The 20,980-nt window shown below is 45.3% G+C and overlaps 2 protein-coding genes across 4 annotated transcripts in view; one reads left to right on the forward strand and one right to left on the reverse strand.

Moving 5' to 3' along the window:
- Positions 1 to 14,331, forward strand: part of PLG (plasminogen) — a 47,268-nt gene extending 32,937 nt beyond the window's left edge. The window contains exons 14-19 of one of the 2 annotated variants that reach the window (XM_020876595.2): positions 3,854 to 3,974; positions 6,001 to 6,072; positions 6,598 to 6,738; positions 9,115 to 9,221; positions 12,725 to 12,870; positions 13,912 to 14,331. In XM_020876595.2, the coding sequence (XP_020732254.1) occupies positions 3,854 to 3,974; positions 6,001 to 6,072; positions 6,598 to 6,738; positions 9,115 to 9,221; positions 12,725 to 12,870; positions 13,912 to 14,073 (749 nt within the window). In that variant the 3' untranslated portion in view covers positions 14,074 to 14,331. The remainder of the gene's footprint in view (positions 1 to 3,853; positions 3,975 to 6,000; positions 6,073 to 6,597; positions 6,739 to 9,114; positions 9,222 to 12,724; positions 12,871 to 13,911) is intronic. The other variant, XM_020876602.2, reaches the window with a different exon arrangement.
- A 569-nt stretch (positions 14,332 to 14,900) lies between these two features.
- SLC22A3 (solute carrier family 22 member 3) overlaps positions 14,901 to 20,980 on the reverse strand; it is a 92,660-nt gene continuing 86,580 nt past the window's right edge. Inside the window, exons 10-11 of one of the 2 annotated variants that reach the window (XM_020876317.2) lie at positions 20,541 to 20,640; positions 16,344 to 16,493 (exon numbers count right to left, since the gene is read on the reverse strand). In XM_020876317.2, coding sequence (XP_020731976.2) covers positions 16,433 to 16,493; positions 20,541 to 20,640 — 161 coding nt within the window. In that variant the 3' untranslated portion in view covers positions 16,344 to 16,432. Of the gene's footprint in view, positions 16,494 to 20,540; positions 20,641 to 20,980 lie in introns of both variants that reach the window. The other variant, XM_070461429.1, reaches the window with a different exon arrangement.

Raw genomic sequence — 20,980 nt, forward strand, 5'->3', positions numbered from 1 at the left:
CAGCAGCTGAGAAGTAAAAAAGAAAACACAGACAGCAGGAAACAGCTAAACATATAGCGTCTGCTGTAAACCTATATACTGTCATCCTAAGAATCCAACGAACATGGCTCCTTACTAAGGCCCCACATTCCTCATCCTAAGATGACTATGCGTTAGCCATGTATTCGCCAGACAACGTAGAGAAAGCTTGCTTGAGTTCTTTCCTCGTTTCTCAGACTTTTCTGGGGAGTGAGAACGTTGGATCACAGAAAGGGGAGTTGACCTTTGTTCTGAAAAGTCTGGGCTAACAAGTCCGTGTACAGGTCTGGAGAACGATGTAAACGGCCTTGATCCGGACCCTGTTTTACTCTCTGCTGACCCTCCGTCTGTGCAGAGGGATTCTGTCCTGATTCCTGATAATCAGCCTGGACTTCTCCTTTGCATGGTTTGACGGCTTGTGTTTGTGGCTGCCACGTGGGCGGACGGGCTGGAGAGGAGAAGGTGAAGCTGCTGCGTCACTGAAGTCTACGTCAGACGTGGTTTGGGAGGCAGTTTGGGGAAGGGGTTGAGAGCACGGAGCCGCCATCAGGCCACTTTGGGGCCGCTCCTGCCTAGAGCGGGGTGAGGAGGGCGAGGCCAGGGTGAAGGAGAGATTCTCTTGGCCGCTGTCACCACGCTCCCTGGGCTGAGGAGTGTGTAGCCGACTGCTTCTCCACTGTGCGTTTTCTCAGCTCTCCAGACGCTGTCTCAGTGGCCCCCCACCTGAGGGTCCCCGGTGGGGTTCGTGTCTCCCTTTCCGCTCCTCCCTCCCACCCTTCAGCTTTCTGGAACCCCCACTGCCTCTTGGGGCGTGGGCTTGCTGACTTGGACAGGGTGCCTATCTGGCACCGTTGCCTTTAAGTTGTCGTATATCATGCCACTCCTGCCCCGGGCTCTATAGCTGTGCCAGGGAGTCATGCACCTCTGATGCCCACAGGAGGGGACCTACAGTAATATCCCAGGGGCAGCCCTCGGCCACCGGCAGACGCTACAGGCTTCTCAAGTGTCAGGAGGCCTGGGGATCCTTCTGCAACGAACAGGTTTCAACATCAGACCACACGGTCTGATCACATGCCCACATCATGATGAAGTGGGACAGTCCTGGGACAGGACTTTCTGACACTGGGACAGTCCTTTCTCCATCCTTTCCTCTTTTGTCCACCTCTAAGAACCTGGTTCTTTTCCATCCTTGACTTGGCTGAGGGTACCAGAATTGTTCAGTTCAGTTCAGTCACTCAGTCGTGTTTGACTCTTTGTGACCCCATGGATTGCAGCACGCCAGGCTTCCCTGTCCATCACCAACTCCTGGAGCTTGCTCGAACTTGTCCATCAAGTCAGTGATGCCACCCAACCATCTTATCCTCTGTCATCTCCGTCTCCTCCTGCCTTCAATCTTTCCCAGCATCAGGGTCTTTTCTAATAAGTCAGTTCTTGGCATCAGGTGGCCAAACTACTGGAGTTTCAGCTTTAGCATCAGTCCTTCCAATGAATATTCAGGGTTGATTTCCTTTAAGATTGACTGGTTTGATCTCTGTGCTGTCCGAGGAACTCTCAAGAGTCTTCTCTACCACCACAGTTCAAAAGCATCAGTTGTAGAAGAGGCCATTTCTTTTTTCTTTCTTTTTTATATTTACTTATTTGTCTGCTCCAGGTCTTAGTGGCAGGCATATAGGATCTAGTTCTCTGACCAGGGATTGAATTTGGTCTCCTGCACTGGGACCGTGGAGTCTTAGACCCTGAACCACCTGGGAAATTCCAGGAGGCCATTTCTTGAAGTCTGCATGTGGAGGTTTATCTTGCACCCCCTCTGGGGCATTTTTGGGGCCTCTGTTGAACCTTCCAGTGTAACATCTTCCTACACACCCACCCATCAGAATGTAAAGATTACAAACCTCAGCTATTAGTATTTCCTTTTTCCTAGTGCTTAGAGCAATGCCTGGCACTACGTATATATATTGAACACATATTTGCTCAATGAGTAAATAAGTGAATGAAATCTCAAATGATAGCTCCTCCAGCATGACAGGTCAGTGCTTAAAAGGATGGCTCTCCCAAGGTAAGGGGACTTTTTGTGTGTACCTGTATGGTTTTTGCTAACTTTATTCGATTTTTCAGAATGTGAAATCTCTTTGAGTTATGACTTTTTAAAAAGGTTATTTTCATTTTTTTTTCTTCTCTTTAAAAAAGGATTTTTATTGCTCATTCCCTGGGAGATTTTGGATTTCCTTTATCTAAGTGAGGAATTTCCTAATAACCATTTTCCTTAAAATTTCCAAACTTTACATTGTTTGTAACTCACATGGAAAACATCTTTGAAATGAAAAAGTACCATTGATTAACTTTTTAGGCTACACATAAACTTCTTTAAGCAACTCACCTGAAAAATTTCTGTAAATATTCTGTATTATTAAAACAAATGGCACTATTTAGACTGCACAGAATAGCGTAAGTAAAACAATTTGAAATCAGAACTACATTCTGTTCAGCCCAGTATTCTGCTTCTCAATTTTACCAAGGGCTTGTGTGAGTTTTCTCTTTAATAATAACCTCAAAAATTGAAAGATGCCCATTTAAAATATAATTTTATTTATTGATATTCATTCATTTCAAATCGTAAATTTTTGTTAATTGGGTTTAACAACTCATTTCAATTCCACCAATACAAACAGTACAAATAATAAGTATTGTAATTAAAAATAAGTAGAACTTCAGTTTTGTTTTGAATAGTGAGACCAGGGTACCGTAATATCTGTGGTTATTCTTTCCTTATTCCATTTCTGTAAGTCTACTCTGTGTAAGGCACAGTAGGAGAAATTAAGGTCAGTATTAGAAAGTAGGATTTCATTATATTGCATCCTTCTTTAAAAAAAAAAAAAACCTTCTATATATAGATTCCCAGAATAGGCCAAGACAATTGGAAAGGTATTTGGAAAATTCAGATTCCAGCTTCACTAGAGAATAAAAATCTCTTGGCTGATTAAGACTAAAACTTTTCTCCTTATAATATTTATTATTAACTATGACTTACGCTTCTATTTATGAAGATCCTAAGCATTTTATGGAGAAGCATTTTATGAATACCTATGTGCTCCCTGAACTGCTGTAGACATTAGTGAGTGATACCAACCAGAGGTGGGGCACTAACCCCAGTCTCCAGGAACCCAGCAGGCCAGGTGGAGACAGAAAGCAGGTGGGAGATGAACAGAGAGGCACGTGAATGGAAGTCATCCCCGAGGTGCTGGGTTAGTCTTGGGAGGCTTCCTGGAAGAACTGTCCTGAAATTGGCCGAGAGAAAGCATCATTTCAGTTTAGGATAGTTATCCTTGCTACACACATGCGCACACACACACACACACATACACGCACACAGAGATTCATAATTTAAAAACTACTCTTATTGTCTTCCAATGGGGATGGCAATTATGGTTTTCAGCAAGCTTTACATGGTTCAGATGATGGTGGTGGTGGTTATGATGGGAGTAACGATACAGTCTCTTGATATATCACCTCAAGTCAGAATAACAACCTGTGTCAGTCAAGCTCTTCTCTACAAAACTCTCATTCTAACGCCTGACTCTTCCCAATTTATTTAATCACTTCCTTAAGAAAACAGTGAAATAGAAAAGTACTTATATTTTCTAGAAAGGAGAAGGCTCTGTGTCTACTACCACTTCTTGCAACTTAGAAAAAACATTCCAAAAGATGTTTACGAGTTGACTATTTACTTTGAGTTTGGGGATGTGAAAAATTCAGTGCTTTGGGCACGCGTCGTGACTTTGTCATGAGTTGCTCTCTTTCACGTCTTCAAATGCAAATTTTCCCACGTGTGCCACAGAGACCTCTTCATTTGATTGTGGAAAGCCCAAGGTGGAGCCGAAGAAATGTTCTGGAAGGATTGTAGGCGGGTGTGTGGCCAACCCACACTCCTGGCCCTGGCAAGTCAGTCTTCGAAAAAGGTAACGCCATTTCCAGAAATGATTTATTCTATCCTCCTGGGTACTCGCTGCAAAACCTTTCCTGGGATTGACATAATACACAACACTGTGAATAAAACGGATCACTAATGAGGACTACTATACAGCTCCGGGAACTCCACTCCCTGCTCTGTGGGGACCTGAACGCAGGAAATCCGGACAGGAGGGGCTGGCTGTACCTGTATAACTGATTCACTTTGCCGCATAGCAGAAACTAACACCACACTGCAACGGATCTATACTCCAGTGAAAATTAAACAAACAGAACACCTTTCTACAGTCAACTAAATCCACACACCCCCAGTATCAGAACCTGCCTCTAAGTTCAACAAAGGAGTAAGGAAAACTATAAAAAATTCTTTTTTCTGTGGTTGTACATTAGTTGTACATTAGTATAGTTGCTACACAATATTCTATAGGTTTCAGTTTTGCAATACGGTGATTCACCATTGTTAAAGGTTATACTCCATTTATCGTCATAAAATATAATGTAATAAAATCTTGGCTATGTCCCCTAGGTTGTACAATATAGCCTTGTGGCTTATTTTATAACTAATAGTTTATACTTCTTAATCCCGTATATGGCCCCTTCCATCTCCCTTCTCTCCTCTTCCCACTGGTAATCACTATTTTCTTCTCTATACCTGTGAGTCTGCTTCTTTCTTTTTTTTTAAATTATGTTCTTTTCTATGTTATTTAATTTGAAAATAATTTGAAATTAAAAAAATTTTTTTTTAATCTGGGTAGCTGTCATCAGAATTGTTAAATGTAGCAATTTACACTAAGTTCCAGTACTGCTGGAAAAGTATGAAAGATGCTTTAAGGGTTTATATAGATACCCACAGTGGCTTTGTAAAATGAAGAGAAAGGGATATTTTTAGAAATCAACACCTCGTGGGGGAGGGTAAAGATAAAATTATCTATAATATTATATCACAGATGTAGAGTCTTTTTCCCTTCCTGCCTTCGACAGTTTTGTGAAGTACTGAATTTAATCAAAAGATGCTCACCCATATAAAAAACACCTCTTTTTCAGTGGAGAGTAGCTCTGGATTGCCATAATTGAAGCGTGATCATCCCCGTCCTCCAGGACCCAGACGGTTCTGGTGATCTTTCACTGGTGTTAGTCTTTGATCAGCCCCTTTCCCTGGGTGTCTCATTCAAAGCACATGCACAAAAATGGGCTGATGCGGCTGTTAATGCTTCCTCTTCGCATGGGCACCCGTGCCCATGAGCCCAGGGTCTTCCTTCCATTCGCTGGTGAGATGGTGTCTAAGTGTTGCGTTCGGTCCGTTTCTTTCTGTGGCTGCGTTCGCTGTTCTTTTCTTTGCCTTATCACGTAGTAACGGCTTGTGATGCCTGATCCTGCGATACTGCTTTCACATATTTCCTAGTCCCTCTTTCCCAAGCTGCGCTGGGGTCTGTTCCCTGATTGATAATTGCCTTGCTGGCTCCCACTCACTTACATCTGTGTCCCTTCCATTATGATGGTCTTGAAAGCGGCTCACACGAGTTTTATGAGCTGTGTCGTACCCAAGCAGTTCTACAACGTGAATGATTTAGGGGATGTTTCCCCCACCCCAAAGCAAACTTTCTCAAATAGCGTGAGCAGCAGATGCCCCGGAATCATGGGCCACTCAGAATCCCATTTGGCACCCTGAAGAATGACTCGTCAGGCCTAACATAGATCTCCTCCAAAAGAAACAGAAGAGCCCTCAAGTGGCTGGCGTCCAGGGCCAAAGAGCCTCCTGTTGGAGCCATGCCGCTCTGCTCCCCTGGGGACAGGCCTGGCCTGAGCCCCAGCCCCACCCCACCCTGCACCCCGAGTGGTGGGGTGACCTCCGGAGGACCCACTCACTGCAGGAAGCTCAAAACTCCTACTGTCCTTGCGGCCACTTCGTCCTTTGGGAACATGAGCGACCTTGAAGCAGAGTCAGCACCACTTTTGGACTTTCTGTAGAATTAAATAATCAGATTTAACTAAAATCCTGGCACATTTTCCTTCCAGATCGAGGCACTTCTGCGGAGGATCTCTAATAGCCCCAGAGTGGGTGCTGACGGCTAAGCACTGCATGGATGGGTATGCGTTAGGGGACCCCAGACGCGAAGACCTCCTCGTCTTCAAGACTCCCTGCCTCCTTTTCATCACCTTCTCCCTCCTCTCTCTCCCTTCCCTTGTCTCCTTCCCTCTCCTCCTTCCTTCCATGGCTGTGATACTGGGGACGGGGGTTGGGGGTGGACGTGAAGGGATGGGAGGGGGGCGGTGTTTCTGGAGAGAAATGAAGAAGGCAGACCCAGTCCGGCAGGTCGCAGCAGGATCCACAGTAAGACAGAGCCTTTCGCCCCAGGGGGCATTGGTCTCCCCAGGCTCCCCGACCTGGTGTCTGCCCTGGGCCAGCCTCAGTGCTGATTTCATTCTTCCTCTGTGGTCTGAGAACCTTCCTTAACCTCCAGGTTCAGGAAGGCCATGAACTTCATTCTTCCCATTCAGAGGGCTCCGATTGTAGGTAGCCGAGCGGGGAGGAGATGTGGTGTTTATGACTCCAAAGGGCACCTGACGCAGGGCTGGTCCCTATTTTGCTGCTAATGCGGACGTCTTCTCTAGCATTTTAGTGCCGTCATTCTACAAGGTCATCCTGGGTGCACACTATGAGTCCGCCCGGGACCAGAGTGTCCAGGAAATACCAGTGTCCAGGATCTTCCTGGAACCGTCTCAGGCGGACATCGCCTTACTCAAGCTGAGCAGGTACTGCTTTGCCCACGACGATCACCTTGCAAGCCCTGAGAACTGTTGCTCGTGGCTGGATTTATGAGCCGTAACAGAGTTGTGTGGGGCTGGCACCAGCTAGGACCCCAAAGGCATCAGGCTTTGGGAAGAGCACTGACCTTCAAGCGAGGAAACCTGGGCTCCGCCCTGCTCGCCTCCTACAGGGGCTGGGTGAGGACGGAGGTGGGCGGAGGGGAGAATACAGGTGAAGGTGATGGCTAAGGGGTGTTCTTCCCACGTAGTCACGACAAAGGCATTAGGACTGTTTCCTCACGCGGAAAAAGAGTGTTGAAACATGAGGTACAGATTATCCCTACAATTCTCTCACTTAATAAGTTCCCCTCGTGGCTCAGACGGTAAAGTGTCCGCCTGCAATGTGGGAGACCTGGGTTCAGTCCCTGGGTTGGGAAGATCCCCTGGAGAAGGAAATGGCACCCCATTCCAGTACCCTTGCCTGGAAAATCCCATGGACGGAGGAGCCTGGTAGGCTCCTGGTCGGACACAAATGAACGCCTTCACTGTCAGTAAGTTCCCCAGTCAGCTAGTATACATTCATAATCAGAGAATTATTCAGTCATTCCAGGTTGACATTCTCTTTTCAACATCATAATATGCTCGGGGGAATCAAATGCGATTATGTATGTCAAAGCACTTTAAAAAAGAAAGGCAGTGCGCATGCACACTCACAATTCACAAGAGCACATTCGCCTTCCCGTCTCTGGTTTTACGTTTCCTGTTGAATGACTGTTTTAGTAAGTCTGACAAAATGATCCATTTTTTTTTCTCTGTCACTTAAAAGTTAGTAGTATTTAGAAACAGGTCCCAAGAGAGTGAGCTAAATAAAGAGACAGCTATTTCGAGAATAGTCACAGGATGGACAGCCAAAATGGCAGGCTGATGGGTCCCAGATGACAGGGGGCAGTGAGGAGGACGGCCCGGCCAGTGTGAGGCCAACGGTTGAGGGTCTGAGGGGGGCTCTCTGGGTCCAGGCAGAAACACGTCATGTCCACTGAGGAGTGACTCCCTCCTAGAAAGGGAAGACAGGGCCTTCTCAGCTTAGCCTGCTTCTCCTTTCTTCACGGTCGAAGCTCTGCTCCTCAAACAGGTGATTTAGTAAGCGTGGGGTTCTGGACGTGTTCTCTGATAGCCTGATACATTTGCACTTCTGGGGACCCACCCTCAGGACACTCCCCACACCCTAGGAGTCTCAGTCTTCGGCATTCCATGAGAGCAACCTATACATGAGCGTGGGCCGCTCCTTGCGGGCGGCGGGAGCTCTTCTGCTGGTGGTTCAGTTGCTCAGTCCTGTCTGACTCTTTGAAACCCTGTGGACTGTAGCCCGCCAGGCTCCTCTGTCCATGGGTTTTCCCAGGCAAGAATATTGGAGTGGGTAGCCATTTCCCTTTCCAGGGGATCTTCCCCACCCAGGGATCGAACCTGTGTCTCCTGCATTGGCAGCCAAATTCTTTACCACTGAGCCACCTGGGAAGCCCTAATAAGATAGAATCAAGTCTAAAAAAATCAAAGTTCTGATGTTTGATTCTCTGGAATTCTAAGGCATACAAAAGTTAATTAAAAAAAAAACATACTACTTTGTTTATGCAAGGTGATTACTTCTAATCCTGTTTCATTTGGTGTCTTGCATTGTATCGGATTCTTAGAGCCATGGTGTTGTAACATTTATGGGTGAGGAATCTGAGGATCCCAAAGATGGGACAGCTTGCTCCTGGTGATACAAGGCACTTGCTATTTTTAAAGCCCTGTATTTCAGCTGGATGGTTCACCTACTGATTAAAGCCCTGTTAACTTGATATAAAAGCGTGCATGGTATAAAATTCCCATAGTGCCAGAATAGACAAGAAAAGTCGTTGTCATCTCTGCTCCCACCTCTGGTTTCTTGTCCACAACCTGTACCTTTTAAGTAAAACGTCCCATTTGTTTACCTCGTAAGATCCTATAGGCAAATGTGAGGGTGAAAAGTTGTTTTCAGCTGTCAGTGAAGCAGGGAGTAGCAGCTGGGAAGCCTCTGGGGCTCTGAGGCAGGCGGCATCTTGTTGTGGGCAACCAGCCAGTGACTTCCCAGGTGGCTCAGCTGGTAAAGAATCTGCCTGCAATGCAGGAGACCTGGGTTCGATTCCTGGGTCAGGAGGATCCCCTGGAGGAGGGAAAGGCTCCCCGCTCCAGGATTCTTGCCTGGAAAATCCCATGGACAGAGGAGCCTGGTGGGCTACAGTCCATGGGGTCACAAAGAGTCAGACATGACTGAACAACTAACACTTTTACATTTTCATCCAATGAACGGCAGAAGTCTCCCAGCCCAGCAGTCAAATGCAACTTTTGATGTTCTGCTTTCAGCCCTGCCATCATCACTGCTGAGGTAATCCCAGCTTGTCTGCCATCCCTGAATTACGTGGTCGCAGGCCGGACAGAATGTTACGTCACTGGCTGGGGAGAAACCCAAGGTAAGATAACTGTCGTGACTCACGTGATGAACTGCTTCTGACCTGCAGCCTGCATGAAGAGACGGGCGTGTGTACCAATTCCTACCAGCGAGTGAGGTCCACTCCCTTCCTGACTTTGTCTGGGCACCTGCCCGGTCTCCATAACCAGCATCCGTAGACATGGACGAGGGGAGGGGTGGTGTTTCCTTGAGACTCTCAGCCTGTAAATCCAATGCTAATACTGTCTCCTCAGCTAAGTAGGGTGTTGACACAGCTGCAGATTAAGGGTGTTAGATTATTTACGTGAGCTTAACCACACAGAGTTCTTAAAAAGTGTGGGTCAACAACAAGACGATATTTCAACCCGTCTCCCTGAAATGCCCACACGTCTGTGTCTGTGTGGAGAGGCTATTGGGGGTGGGGCAGACTGACCGCTGGGGGCAGAAAGAAAGGTCTCAGTTCTAGGAAGGTATTTGGCCTTGGTGGGTGGGGTGAGGACAAAGAGGAGACGTTTATGAAGGATCCTGGATCAGTACTTGAACTATAATTTGGGGATCCTGGCTTCCCTTTGCAGTTTGTCCTGCATTATATTATAACACAAATGACTGTTACATCCTTCAGACCCGGGCCTAGGAACATTATAAGGATGTCTTAGATCTCTGCCTCACTTTCCTGGAAGTGCTGGTGGAGGACATCAGAGTGGAAGTCAGGAGCCCTGGAATGCAGTTCTGCCTCTGCCACTGGCTAGGGAGAAGGGACCAGTCACCTTACCTCGTGATACCATTTGGCATCTAAACCCTCATCCATAAAATCCATGTTTTCAAATGATGTTCTGCATGTTAGCCTCAGTTTTCTCATCTGTATTGTGCAGATAAAGATAATGTATGTGAAGAGCTCAGTGCTTTGCAGATGGTATTTTAGCAGCTTCTGTGCTTCTTGTACAACCACAACCACCATCACTATCTCACATCATCACTGTCGTTATGGCCACCATCACCATGGACACCACCATCGCCATGGACACCACCTCACCATCAGCATCACGATCAACCCCCAGCCCTCCTCCTCATCCCCATGGTCACCGTCCTCAGGAGGCATCACCTAACCCGTGTGTAGCTGAGCCCTCTTGGAACCCAGGCCTGCCAGACCCCCAAGCCCAGTCACTGTTTCCTCACCCACCACCCACACTTTTCTAACCACCACCTGGCACTGGACTCCCCTGTCTCTCCAGGCCTCATCTGAATGTGTAATTTGAGAAAATGATTCTTGATATATTTATTGGACCAGGAGTCACAAGACACGAGTGAGGTCTGTTTACCGATTTTCTATACACCAGTAATGACACTGGATCAGTCAGTGTTCTCGGCCTCTCCGTGTGAAGTAGAAATCTCCCGTTTAGTCTCTAGTCTTTCCCTGTATTCCAAAGAAGGTCGGGGTTGATGCCCAGGGGCTCATTCGGGCCAGCCTCTCGTCGGCAATGGCTGGGTACCTTCAGGGACCGCCTTCTCCCTCCCGACTGCACCATCCAGTCCCTGAAAGTGAAAAGTGAAAGTGAAGTCGCTCAGTCATGTCCAACTCTTTGCCATCCCATGGACTGTAGCCTACAGGCTTCTCCATCCATGGGATTTTCCAGGCAAGAGCACCTGGAAGAGTGGGTTGCCATTTCCTTCTCCAGGGGATCTTCCCAACCCAAGGACTGAACCTGTGTCTCCCGCATTGCGGGCAGATGCTTTACCCTCTGAACCATCAGGGAAGCCCCATCAGGGAAGCCTCATCAGGGAAGCCCCGTCAGGGCCCTGGGTCACCCTTAGTCTCATAGCGTCAGGCCCTCAGATGTGCCATCTCTATTGTGGCCACAGGATGGCAGCACCTCCGCACACAACAATTTCTGGTCAATTAGAGAACTTGCCCCTGGCATCACAGTGTCTGTCTTGCTCAGAAAGCAGATGTCAGAGCAGGACACTGTTAAATTAATTTTCAGCAACAATTTTCTGAGGAGGCTTCACCATCCGCAAATCTACTCAGTTCAAACAATACATCCACATCCACTGCTCAATGCTCCTGTGCTCAGGACCTTCCTCCCCCGCTGGACCAGCACTGGGACTCGCCCCTCGATGTCAAACAGTGGGCCTCTTACGAGCTCCTGTCAACTCCAGTGTGAGTTTTCTGAACTCAAGACAATTTTCCAAGTTTGTTTCAAAGCCTTTGGAGAGCTAGTACCTTATTTCTTAGCTGTTTCATGCTGGCAAAGCAAAGACTTTGTAAAACTCGTGAAAGCTGGGCTTGCAAAGTTGGAAAACTGGATTATTTGTGAAAATACTGAGACATACTTGGGTGTGTCCATCTGGAGAAACATCATTTCTTCTTGTGACTGTGCAAGGGTTCTATTTCCCCTTGCCAAAGTAAGACAGTAGTTTTTCTTACACACAAAAAAGAAATACAGTAGGGAAGACAAGCCCATGGAAGAGTCTTTACTGTCCCTAATTGGGAAAGGAATGTATATTTTACTTTTTAAACTATTTTGACGAGTACAGTCCAGTGGCATTTAGTATATTCACACTGTTGAACAACCGTCACCACTATTTACAGAAATCTTTAGTTCAGTTCAGTCACTCAGTCGTGTCTGACTCTTTGTGACCCCATGGACTGCAGCACACCAGGCTTCCCTGTCCATCGTCAACTCCTGGAGTTTACTCAAACTCATGTCCATCGACTTGGTGATGCCATCCAACCATCTCATCCTCTGTCGTCCCCTTCTCCTCCCGCCATCAATCTTTCCCAGCATCAGGGTCTTTTCAAATGAGTCAGCTCTTCGCATCAGGTGGCCAAAGGATTGGAGCTTAAGCTTTGGCATCAGGCCATCCAATGAATATTCAGGACTGATCTCCTTTAGGATGGACTGGTTGGATCTCCTTGGAGTCCAAGGGACAGAAATGTTGCTTCAGACCAAAAGAAAATCCCAAATCCATTAGGTAGTCACTCCCCACTCAAATATTAATTTTAAAGATGAATTATAAAATGTATAATCTACATATACAATATAATTATATAAAATATATAATTTAAATATACATTTATAAAGATGATAAAAGTCCTTACTATGTAATGTTGTGTGAAAAAAAGTGCAATATGATGTAAAGTAGAAGAAACATAAAAATTCTGGAAGGGAATGTGTAAAATACATACTGTAGCACTAGTATTTCTCAATATCTCATATATTAAAAATAATTTTCTCTATGATTTGAAAAAAGGAGCAGAAGATAACCACACAAACAAACCTCAAAAATCCCATAAAGAAGCCCAGATTAATTAGGACGTGGGAACATGAACCCTTATGTAACATTTACACTTTCAAGGGTCAAAAAGAAAAAAAAAAGAATCCCAGTAGTTTTGGGAACTGACTCCTTGTCTTATGCAACCTCATGGATAAACCAGAGACCTATGGTTACTGCTCTGCTGTTCTGGAAGTTCCCCTGGGGACACGGTTCAGATCCAGTAACCCTTTCTTATCTTTCTAAACACAGGCACTTCCGGTGAGGGCCGCCTGAAGGAGGCGCGGCTGCCCGTGGTCGAGAACAAGGTGTGTAATCGCTTCGAGTATCTGAACGGGAGGGTCAGGTCCACGGAGCTGTGTGCGGGCGATCTGGATGGAGGGTCCGACAGCTGCCAGGTAAGAAAAGACGAGAGAGACCAGCGCTCATCTTGCGTCGGCCTGCCTCGGCCCCTTGGACGTTTCAGCCCCAAAGCCGCAAATACGAGCAGGATTTGTCAGTCGGAGGCCACGACTAAACACTGCCCAGAAACCTTTAACATGTGTCTCTGATGGTTGACTCAGATCATCGAGGGTGATTTCCCAGCCCTCGAGTTCCAGGCTGGTTGTAAGGGCGTGGTTACATCACGGTCACAGCCCCCACCCCTCTGGGAGGATGCTGGTGCGTAGGACCTTTCCAGGAGGGAAGGGAGGTCGGTATAAGACAGAGACTCCTGCACTCCTTTTACAATTGTTCCTGGGGTTACCCTCCCTAAGAGAAACCCCCAAAGTTTGAAGGCATGAGTAGAGTTCTCATGAAGGATTTCCCGCCCCCCCCACCCCCAGGAGACACTAAATGGTCTGGTTTTGTTGAATATACTTTGCCAAGTACTGAAGCACAGCAGATGTTGAAATAATATGTTAGTAAGGAAAGTGAAAGTCGCTCAGTTGTGTCCGACTCTTTGCGATCCCGTGGACTTTATAGTCCATGGATTCTCCGGGCCAGAATACTGGAGTGGGTAGCCTTTCCCTTCTCCAGGGGATCTTCCCAACCCAGGGATTGAACCCAGGTCTGCTGCACTGCAGGCGGATTCTTTACCAGCTGAGCCACAAGGGAAGCCCGTTAGTAAGAAAAGTGAAGTCGCTCAGTCGCGTCTGACTCTGCGACCCTGTGGACTGTAGCCCACCAGGCTCCTCCAATGGGATTCTCCAGGCAAGAATACTGGAGTGGGTTGCCGTTTCCTTCTCCAGGGGATCTTCCCGACCCAGGGATCGGACCCGGGTCTCCCACATTGCGGGCAGATGCTTTACCCTCTGAGCCACCAGGGAAGCCCCTGGTTAGTAAGGAAAGGAGTGTTCAAATACTGGGAAAGCGTACATTTAGGTAATGGAAGGATGATGTCCCATAATAAAAAGAGGATGCTTAGTCCCCTCATCGCTTTTTCCCCTCCCTCTGTACAGGGTGACAGTGGCGGGCCTCTGGTCTGCTTTGAGAAGGACAAATACATTCTACAAGGAGTCACTTCTTGGGGTCTTGGCTGCGCACGCCCCAATAAGCCTGGTGTGTATGTTCGTGTTTCCACCTATGTTCCTTGGATTGAAGAAACTATGAGAAGGCATTAATTAGATGGGAGACAGTGAAGCACCAACGGTTCTAGAAGCTGGAACTTGGGTAGGGGATTTAGCATGCTCAGCAATAATTGACAGTAATCAAACCAAGTAAGACACTGTTCCTAGCTGCCATCTACTGCCAAACCTCAACATTTTTTTGTGATGTTGTGAATAACTTGTTCCTGGCTGTGGACTGCTGGATTCTGTAATAACAAGGCAATACAGCTATGACATTTGTTGAAAATAAACTCGGTACTTCTTTTGATTTAACTCTTTGATTTTCTTTCTTTTCATGTTCTTCTTTACCAATTGTAAATAATATAGCTCTTACAGACCTGAAAGGTTTTGTTCTTCCTCATAAGGAATAGAGTACCAAAAAGCCTGTAAGATTAATAGAGAAATCCTAGTAAGTCACCCATATATTCACCCTGACAATGAAGGATGCCTTGACATATATCTTTAATGTCTTTATTTTTGGCACTGAGATAAATGTGTTCAAAGCTGCAACGTGGGGAATCATGAGAAATTCTACTCTTGGGAATAAAGACTGTTATTGACAGCTTGGCTCAAGCCTGGCACAAGACCCTGGGCAGAGAGTTGGAAACCAAGCAACAGAAGTGTCATAACACCAGACCAGTGAAGAGTCTGAATGTTATTCTGGGCCACACATGGGTCTAGGAATGATGCCAAGAGCCTGGAAAGGAGCAGCAAACACATATTGAAGGTGGACCACTTAATTTCCATCAGTAATTGGCTGCCTGGATATGTGGTATACTCTGTCACGTGGGAAGAGTGTTTTACAGTGATGCATGTTCAGAAAGAAGAGAACAGATGAAAACTTATTTTTCTTGACAATTTATGTATATTTTTTATTGTTATCAGAATTCAAATGTCAACTCAAAATACAATTCCAAGGTGATAATACAAGGAACAACAGTCATCTCGTAGCAAAGAGATACAAAGGAAATGAAAACACCAGTGTGTGTGAACAAAGGGTGAATGTAGGTAGCATCATGTCCTTAGAGAATGGTGTTTATTTCACTGAAAAACTGAACACTCACATTCAATTCTGATGTGCTTTAAGGCTTAAAAACTTATTTTACAATTAGCGCATACACCATACACGTTGTCACAAGTTCATATAGAAAATTTTCTTCCAAACTGGCAAAATTACCCTTTGGCTCCAATTTTACCGGTCCACCCAAAATAACTCATTAAACAATTTTGCATGAGATACATACTGAATCTGAAAATATAACAAATATAACACGTAAAGCAGAACATCATAAAGACAGCATTTTTTTTTGTGTTTAAACTCCACATATTGAAAGTCTCAGAAACAAACAAAAAAAGATCAAATTGCTTTTTAGTAATTCTAAAGTCATCTGTAAGACTTCTGCTAATTCTTCTAAACATGGCTAGAACTGATCTTTCTTTTACACTAAAATGTAAGCTTCTCCCCAAGACAGGTTAAAATTGTCAAGATGAATGAGATCTGCCCGTAGTTTTCACTCTTGACTGTGGGCACCATCATAAAACTGAACTCATTTATAAGACAAGTATTCCTTTATGATTAAAATCATAAGACCCATGAAATCACAATCCATGGGTTTCATCAGTAAAAAACTGAATAGGTGACTCTCAGTGTCTACTAAAGGAGAGCCAAGATTATCCTGACTCATCTCTTGGGACCAAATCTGATTTTATGAACAATACAGCCAAATCCTCAACTTGCACAGATTTGTTCTTACTTCTGGAATGAGATCTGAATGTGCCTGCAAACCCAGATGCTCCAGGAGCTTATGGAGCTCCAGGTGCTAAGAGAGGAAGTAAAGGCTCAGCGTCATATGACCTGAGGTCCTTGATTCAGCTTCTTCTTTAACAGGCTTCCCAAATCTTCATCCACCCTGGAATCTTCAGAACGCAGTTCAGAGCCTCAGTTTCTGCATCAGATTTGATGAGCCCATTTCTGTACACTTTCCCCAGATCTGTGGTTTGCACATCCTGCCTTCTGGATGGAGCCATCATGAGAACCGGGTGGGGCTCCTCTTCTCTCGCCGTAACTCAGTGGGTCAGTGACTCTGCCTCAAAGTGAGAAAAAGACTTCAGGAGAAGCTGTGCACGCAACGGGCTCTTGGCTATATCCCAGCCACATGTTACATGTTCCCAGAAGCTTTGACAGCATGGTATGTCCTGATTCATCCAACATTATATAAAAATACTCTGGATAGTTTGACTGTCTTTGTAAAGTATTGAAAACACTTGAAGCTGCAGCGCTGAAATGGACACACACAACGTCTCTGCAAGGCACGTCGGTTCCTTGGTGGGGACTGGCCTGAATAGCTCCTTCCTTGCGTCTTTGGCAGCAGCCTCAAAGGTGAGAGCTTGAAACCTGGGGTTTCTTTTTCTTGCCACACTTACAGGAATGTGGACTGACAAAGGAGAAAAGAGAACTGTTACGAAAGATTATATAACTAGTGGGGAGGAAGTCTTTATTACTACTCAATATCATAGTTGGTTTTGATCCAATGCACTCAAGCATAACTGCTCATAAAAACCTGCTTTGAAAGGAACAATGAGCTATTTCCAAACTCATTTTTTACCTGCTCTCAGACCCTGGGCAGGGGTTAATTCGCATATATAAATTCTTTATGACTTTCTATCCTGTAACAGATGGTTTGGAAATGAGCTGCTGATGTCAACAAAAGAAAGGAGAAATTAAAAAATGTTTAAGTGCTGTTTTAGATGGGAAAATGATAACAAATTTCAGTAACTTGGGCTGAGTAGTTTTCTTTTCTCCCCCTCAAGTAACTATAGAATGCAACCAGTGTGCTGAATTTACAGAACTGTAGATCAGACTTTGATTAGGTGTTTTTTCAAGGGTAGGGACTAGGCATACTTAACTTACCCAATTTTTGTTATGAAAAGTTACAAACACAGAAAAAAATTAGAAATTCATGTAAGTTGAATTTTTGTTGGCCTAATACTTCCTGTTTATTTATCAGTTGAATATTAATTTTCCCTGCACACCATCCAGATGGGCTTCTCATCTCCAAAGCTCCATCTCTTCAGATTGTTTAATTCTATTTTTAACATGATTGAATTGGCAGAAGCGTGTGTGTGTGTGTGTGTGTGTGTGTGTGTGCACACGTTCAGTCGTGTCTGACTCTTTGCAACCTTATTGACTGTAGCCCACGAGACTCTTCTGTCCATGGATTTCCCAGGTAAGAATACTGGAGCGGGCTACTGTTTCCTACTCCAGGGGACCTTCCCAACCCAGGGATCGAACCCGAGTCTCTCATGTCTCCTTCACTGGCAGGAGGGTTCTTGACCACTAGTGCCTCAAATGACCCCCTCTCCCTCCACGCTGTTCCTGATGAGGTTGAAAATCTGACCTCTGACTGGTTTGGGGGTCAAGAACGGGTGTGTCACTCTCACTGTGGAAAGGAGCGGCAGTAAGTGGAGTTGAGTCAAAAGGAAGAATGCGATCCCCCTGGTTGGAGAGCTGGCACAGAAGGCCTTCTCCATGAGGGCAGCAGGTGTGCAGAAAAGGACTCCGCAGCACTGAGACTCGAACGTCTTAAAACTCCAGTGGCACATCACAGGCTTGTGCATGCAACAGTCAGCGCTGAACTCCTCCTTACGTTCCACCTTGTGATCCTGGCTGGGATGCCCCCCTGGGTGTCCCAGCCCTGAACAGACCCTTTAGGGCCTGGGAAGTTACCTTTAAAGTCTGGGTATCTTTTTCGAAGATGATCCTATTCCCTTTCTCACCATTTCACCTGCTTCATCTAACCTTTCAATATTCTCCTCTCCTTCCGACTTCTAGCACGACTGCAATTGGAGGGACAGGATTGGATAACCACCATACTGATCTGGTCCCAATACAAATAATTGACACAAATAATCTGACACAAACCAAATAATTGTCTGTGATGCCACAGTCAGCAGAACATTTATCCTTTCTGGATAAAGCAAGACCTTACCACGGTGTAATTCTCAAAAGGACAGTTTTATTAATAATACCTTTTATACATTTCTTAATTTTGGTTTATAAAATGGCAGTGTCTTAAAGAGAATCTCCCACCTCACCTCAAACTTCAAGTAGCATTAGTAGGACTATTAGTCGCTCAGTCTTGTCCGACTCTTTGTGACCCCATGGACTGTAGCCGACCAGACTCCTCTGTCCATAGAATTCTCCAGGCAAGAATCCTGGAGTGGGTAGCTGTTCCCTTCTCCAGGGGATCTTCCTGACCTAGGGATCAAATCTGGGTCTCCTGCATTGCAGGCAGATTCTTTACCATCTGTGTCACCATGGAAGCCCCAAGTAGCATTATTTTAGGGTAAAACCTAGGTAGAGCTTTGGTTGAGGCTAAGCGATTACCTATCTGTTTACTTACAAACAAGCATAAGCATCTGACTGAGTTACTCCATGGGACAAACGTCTACCTGTCCTCTGATTGGCTGCTGCTGTTAGAAGTCAGCTGGTGGTTCGATTTCAGTACATTGCTAAGGTTTTCTTAGGAATGTTCTGAGATGTTCTGAACGTTCGTCAATGTGGTTCTACAGAATAGCATCAGGAAATAGGACAATGAAATCAATATATATGTTTTAAAGTCTGGTTAAAATACTTGTAAGACACTTAGCAATGGTTGCCTATCTCTGGAGAGGGCGATGGTACCTCATTAAAGAGGATATGAGGAGAGAAATCTCCAATCCTACCGGGAGATTCTTGTTATGAAGCTACTCATAATCAAGTAGGATAGAGCCTAAGATAATGAAACTACCCCAGGGCTTCCCCGGTGGCTCAGTGGTAAAGAATCCACCTGCCAGGGCAAAAGACATGGGTTTGAGCCCTGCTCTGGAAAGATCCCACGTGCCTCGGAGCAACTGAGCCCATAGCCACAACTACTGAATCCCGAGAGTCCTACAGACCGTGCTCTGCAACAAAAGGAACCACTGCAAGGAGCAGCCAACACACCGCAGCTAGAGTAGCCCCCACTTGCCCCAGAGAGAAAACCCCACGCGGCAACGAAGACCCAACACAGCAAAAATGAGTAACACACAGCAGTCACACCTGTTCACTAGGCAACGTCAACCCCAGTTCTAGCACACAGAAGTTGTCAAGTCTTTCCGAGCATAAAAAAGTGAGGACAAGAACTTCTATTGCACACCACCAGTTTGAGTATGAAATGACATATGTGAAACCACTGATCACTTACACAGGACCCTAAAAGTTGTCAGTTTCTAATCTCTAACCAATCTGCCGTGACAAAGAAAGTGACGAAGAAAACTGCCATGAGGTTATTAACATCTCTACCTTCTCATAAATATATCTGATAAAATTTAGAGATCCATATCCTTAATTTCCAGGTCTCTGTTTAGAAGAAGACTGATTTTTATTTTTCAAATTAGCTGTTAAATTATTTGTTTAAATTCACAAATAAGGACTTCTTCCCTGATGGCCCCGTGGTTAAGATTCCAAGCTTCCAATGCCGGGGGCATGGGTTCGATCCCTGGTTGAGGAACTAAGATCCCACATGCCAAAAAAATTTTTAAAAATTAAAAAAAAATAAAATTCACAAATGATACAAGACCAGGTTGTCATGATTTTAAAAAATTGAATGATGCAGAAGTCTATGGGGTATAAAATAAGTGTTCTCTCTTCTCACCCCTCTTCCCAACACATTTCTATCTCCAATGGTATATTTTATCATTTTAGGTCTTTCCCTATACATTTCCATTTTCATAATCTCTCTTACTTTTATTATGAAAAATTTCAGAGAAAATTAGAATGCATGTAATGTGACTTTTTTAATATAAAATACATTTTATGTTTAAATGTTGGTTGGATATTAACTTTCTCTGCACACTATTTAGACACCCTCCCCTTAAACTCAATCTCTTTCTCCTTCTCCCATTTTCTTTTTGCTATTATCTATCTATCTATCATCACCTGACTATCATTTATCTTCCCATCTAGCTATAGAGAGGGATAACTCTTGGTTTTATTTTTTAATAAATACTATAACACATTGTTCAGTTACTTTTCACTTCGTAATCCCCCTTGAAAATCTCTCCATGTCTTTCATATATCTACATTTCTACTATTTAAATATCTGTGTAGCAATCCATTTTATGGATATATTATCATTGTCACCATTGGCTGCCCAGGGACGCACATTTAAATTATTTCTGCTTCGTCCAGTCATCAAGCCTTTTCCTTTAGATTCTGAGTTTTCACACCTTATTTGGATATATTTCTCTCTTCATGACCACATTTAAAAAATAAAACATGTTCATTTCCAGATTAGTTTTACGTCACCCTTTTAAACCTACTTTGAATTTTTTGCTTAAGATGCAAGACAGGGATTTAATATTGTATCCCGTTCCCCACATTCAGTGTTCTCAGCCCCATCCTTTCCCAGTGGGTTTGAAATGCTGCTTTCAATTAGGGTGGGCTGACTTTTGTATTGTACCTGCTAAGCTTTTCTACATCATCCACTGTTTCTGGCAAGGCGATGCCCTTGGTTTCAGGCAGGAGCATCACAAGAGCACCGCAGACGGATGCCAGGGTACCTGTGGGACAGGGAAACAGCGTTACGGTCCCCAGATGGCACAGCCGCCCGCATCGCCCTTGCTCCCCTTGGAAGCCGCTGTGCCCACCACCTTAACTCCCCCGCCCCCTGCAGCAGTGCTCTGGTGAGGTCACCCTGCCCAGCTCCCCGGCGATCCTCTGTCACGATCTCACAGTTCCTCAGTGTCCTCAGACCCTGGACAGTCCCACCGCCCCTGTGCTCTTGGCGTCCATCTCATACTTCTTTATCCAGGACCTAAGTGCCGAACACTCTGAGAAGCGCCCACCTCCTACTTCGGGGGGAACAGAGGCCACTGCGGAAGAGTCCCCTCAGCATCCTCC

The sequence above is a fragment of the Odocoileus virginianus genome, chromosome 34, assembly GCF_023699985.2.
Source record: "Odocoileus virginianus isolate 20LAN1187 ecotype Illinois chromosome 34, Ovbor_1.2, whole genome shotgun sequence".
Classification (NCBI taxonomy): domain Eukaryota; kingdom Metazoa; phylum Chordata; class Mammalia; order Artiodactyla; family Cervidae; genus Odocoileus; species Odocoileus virginianus.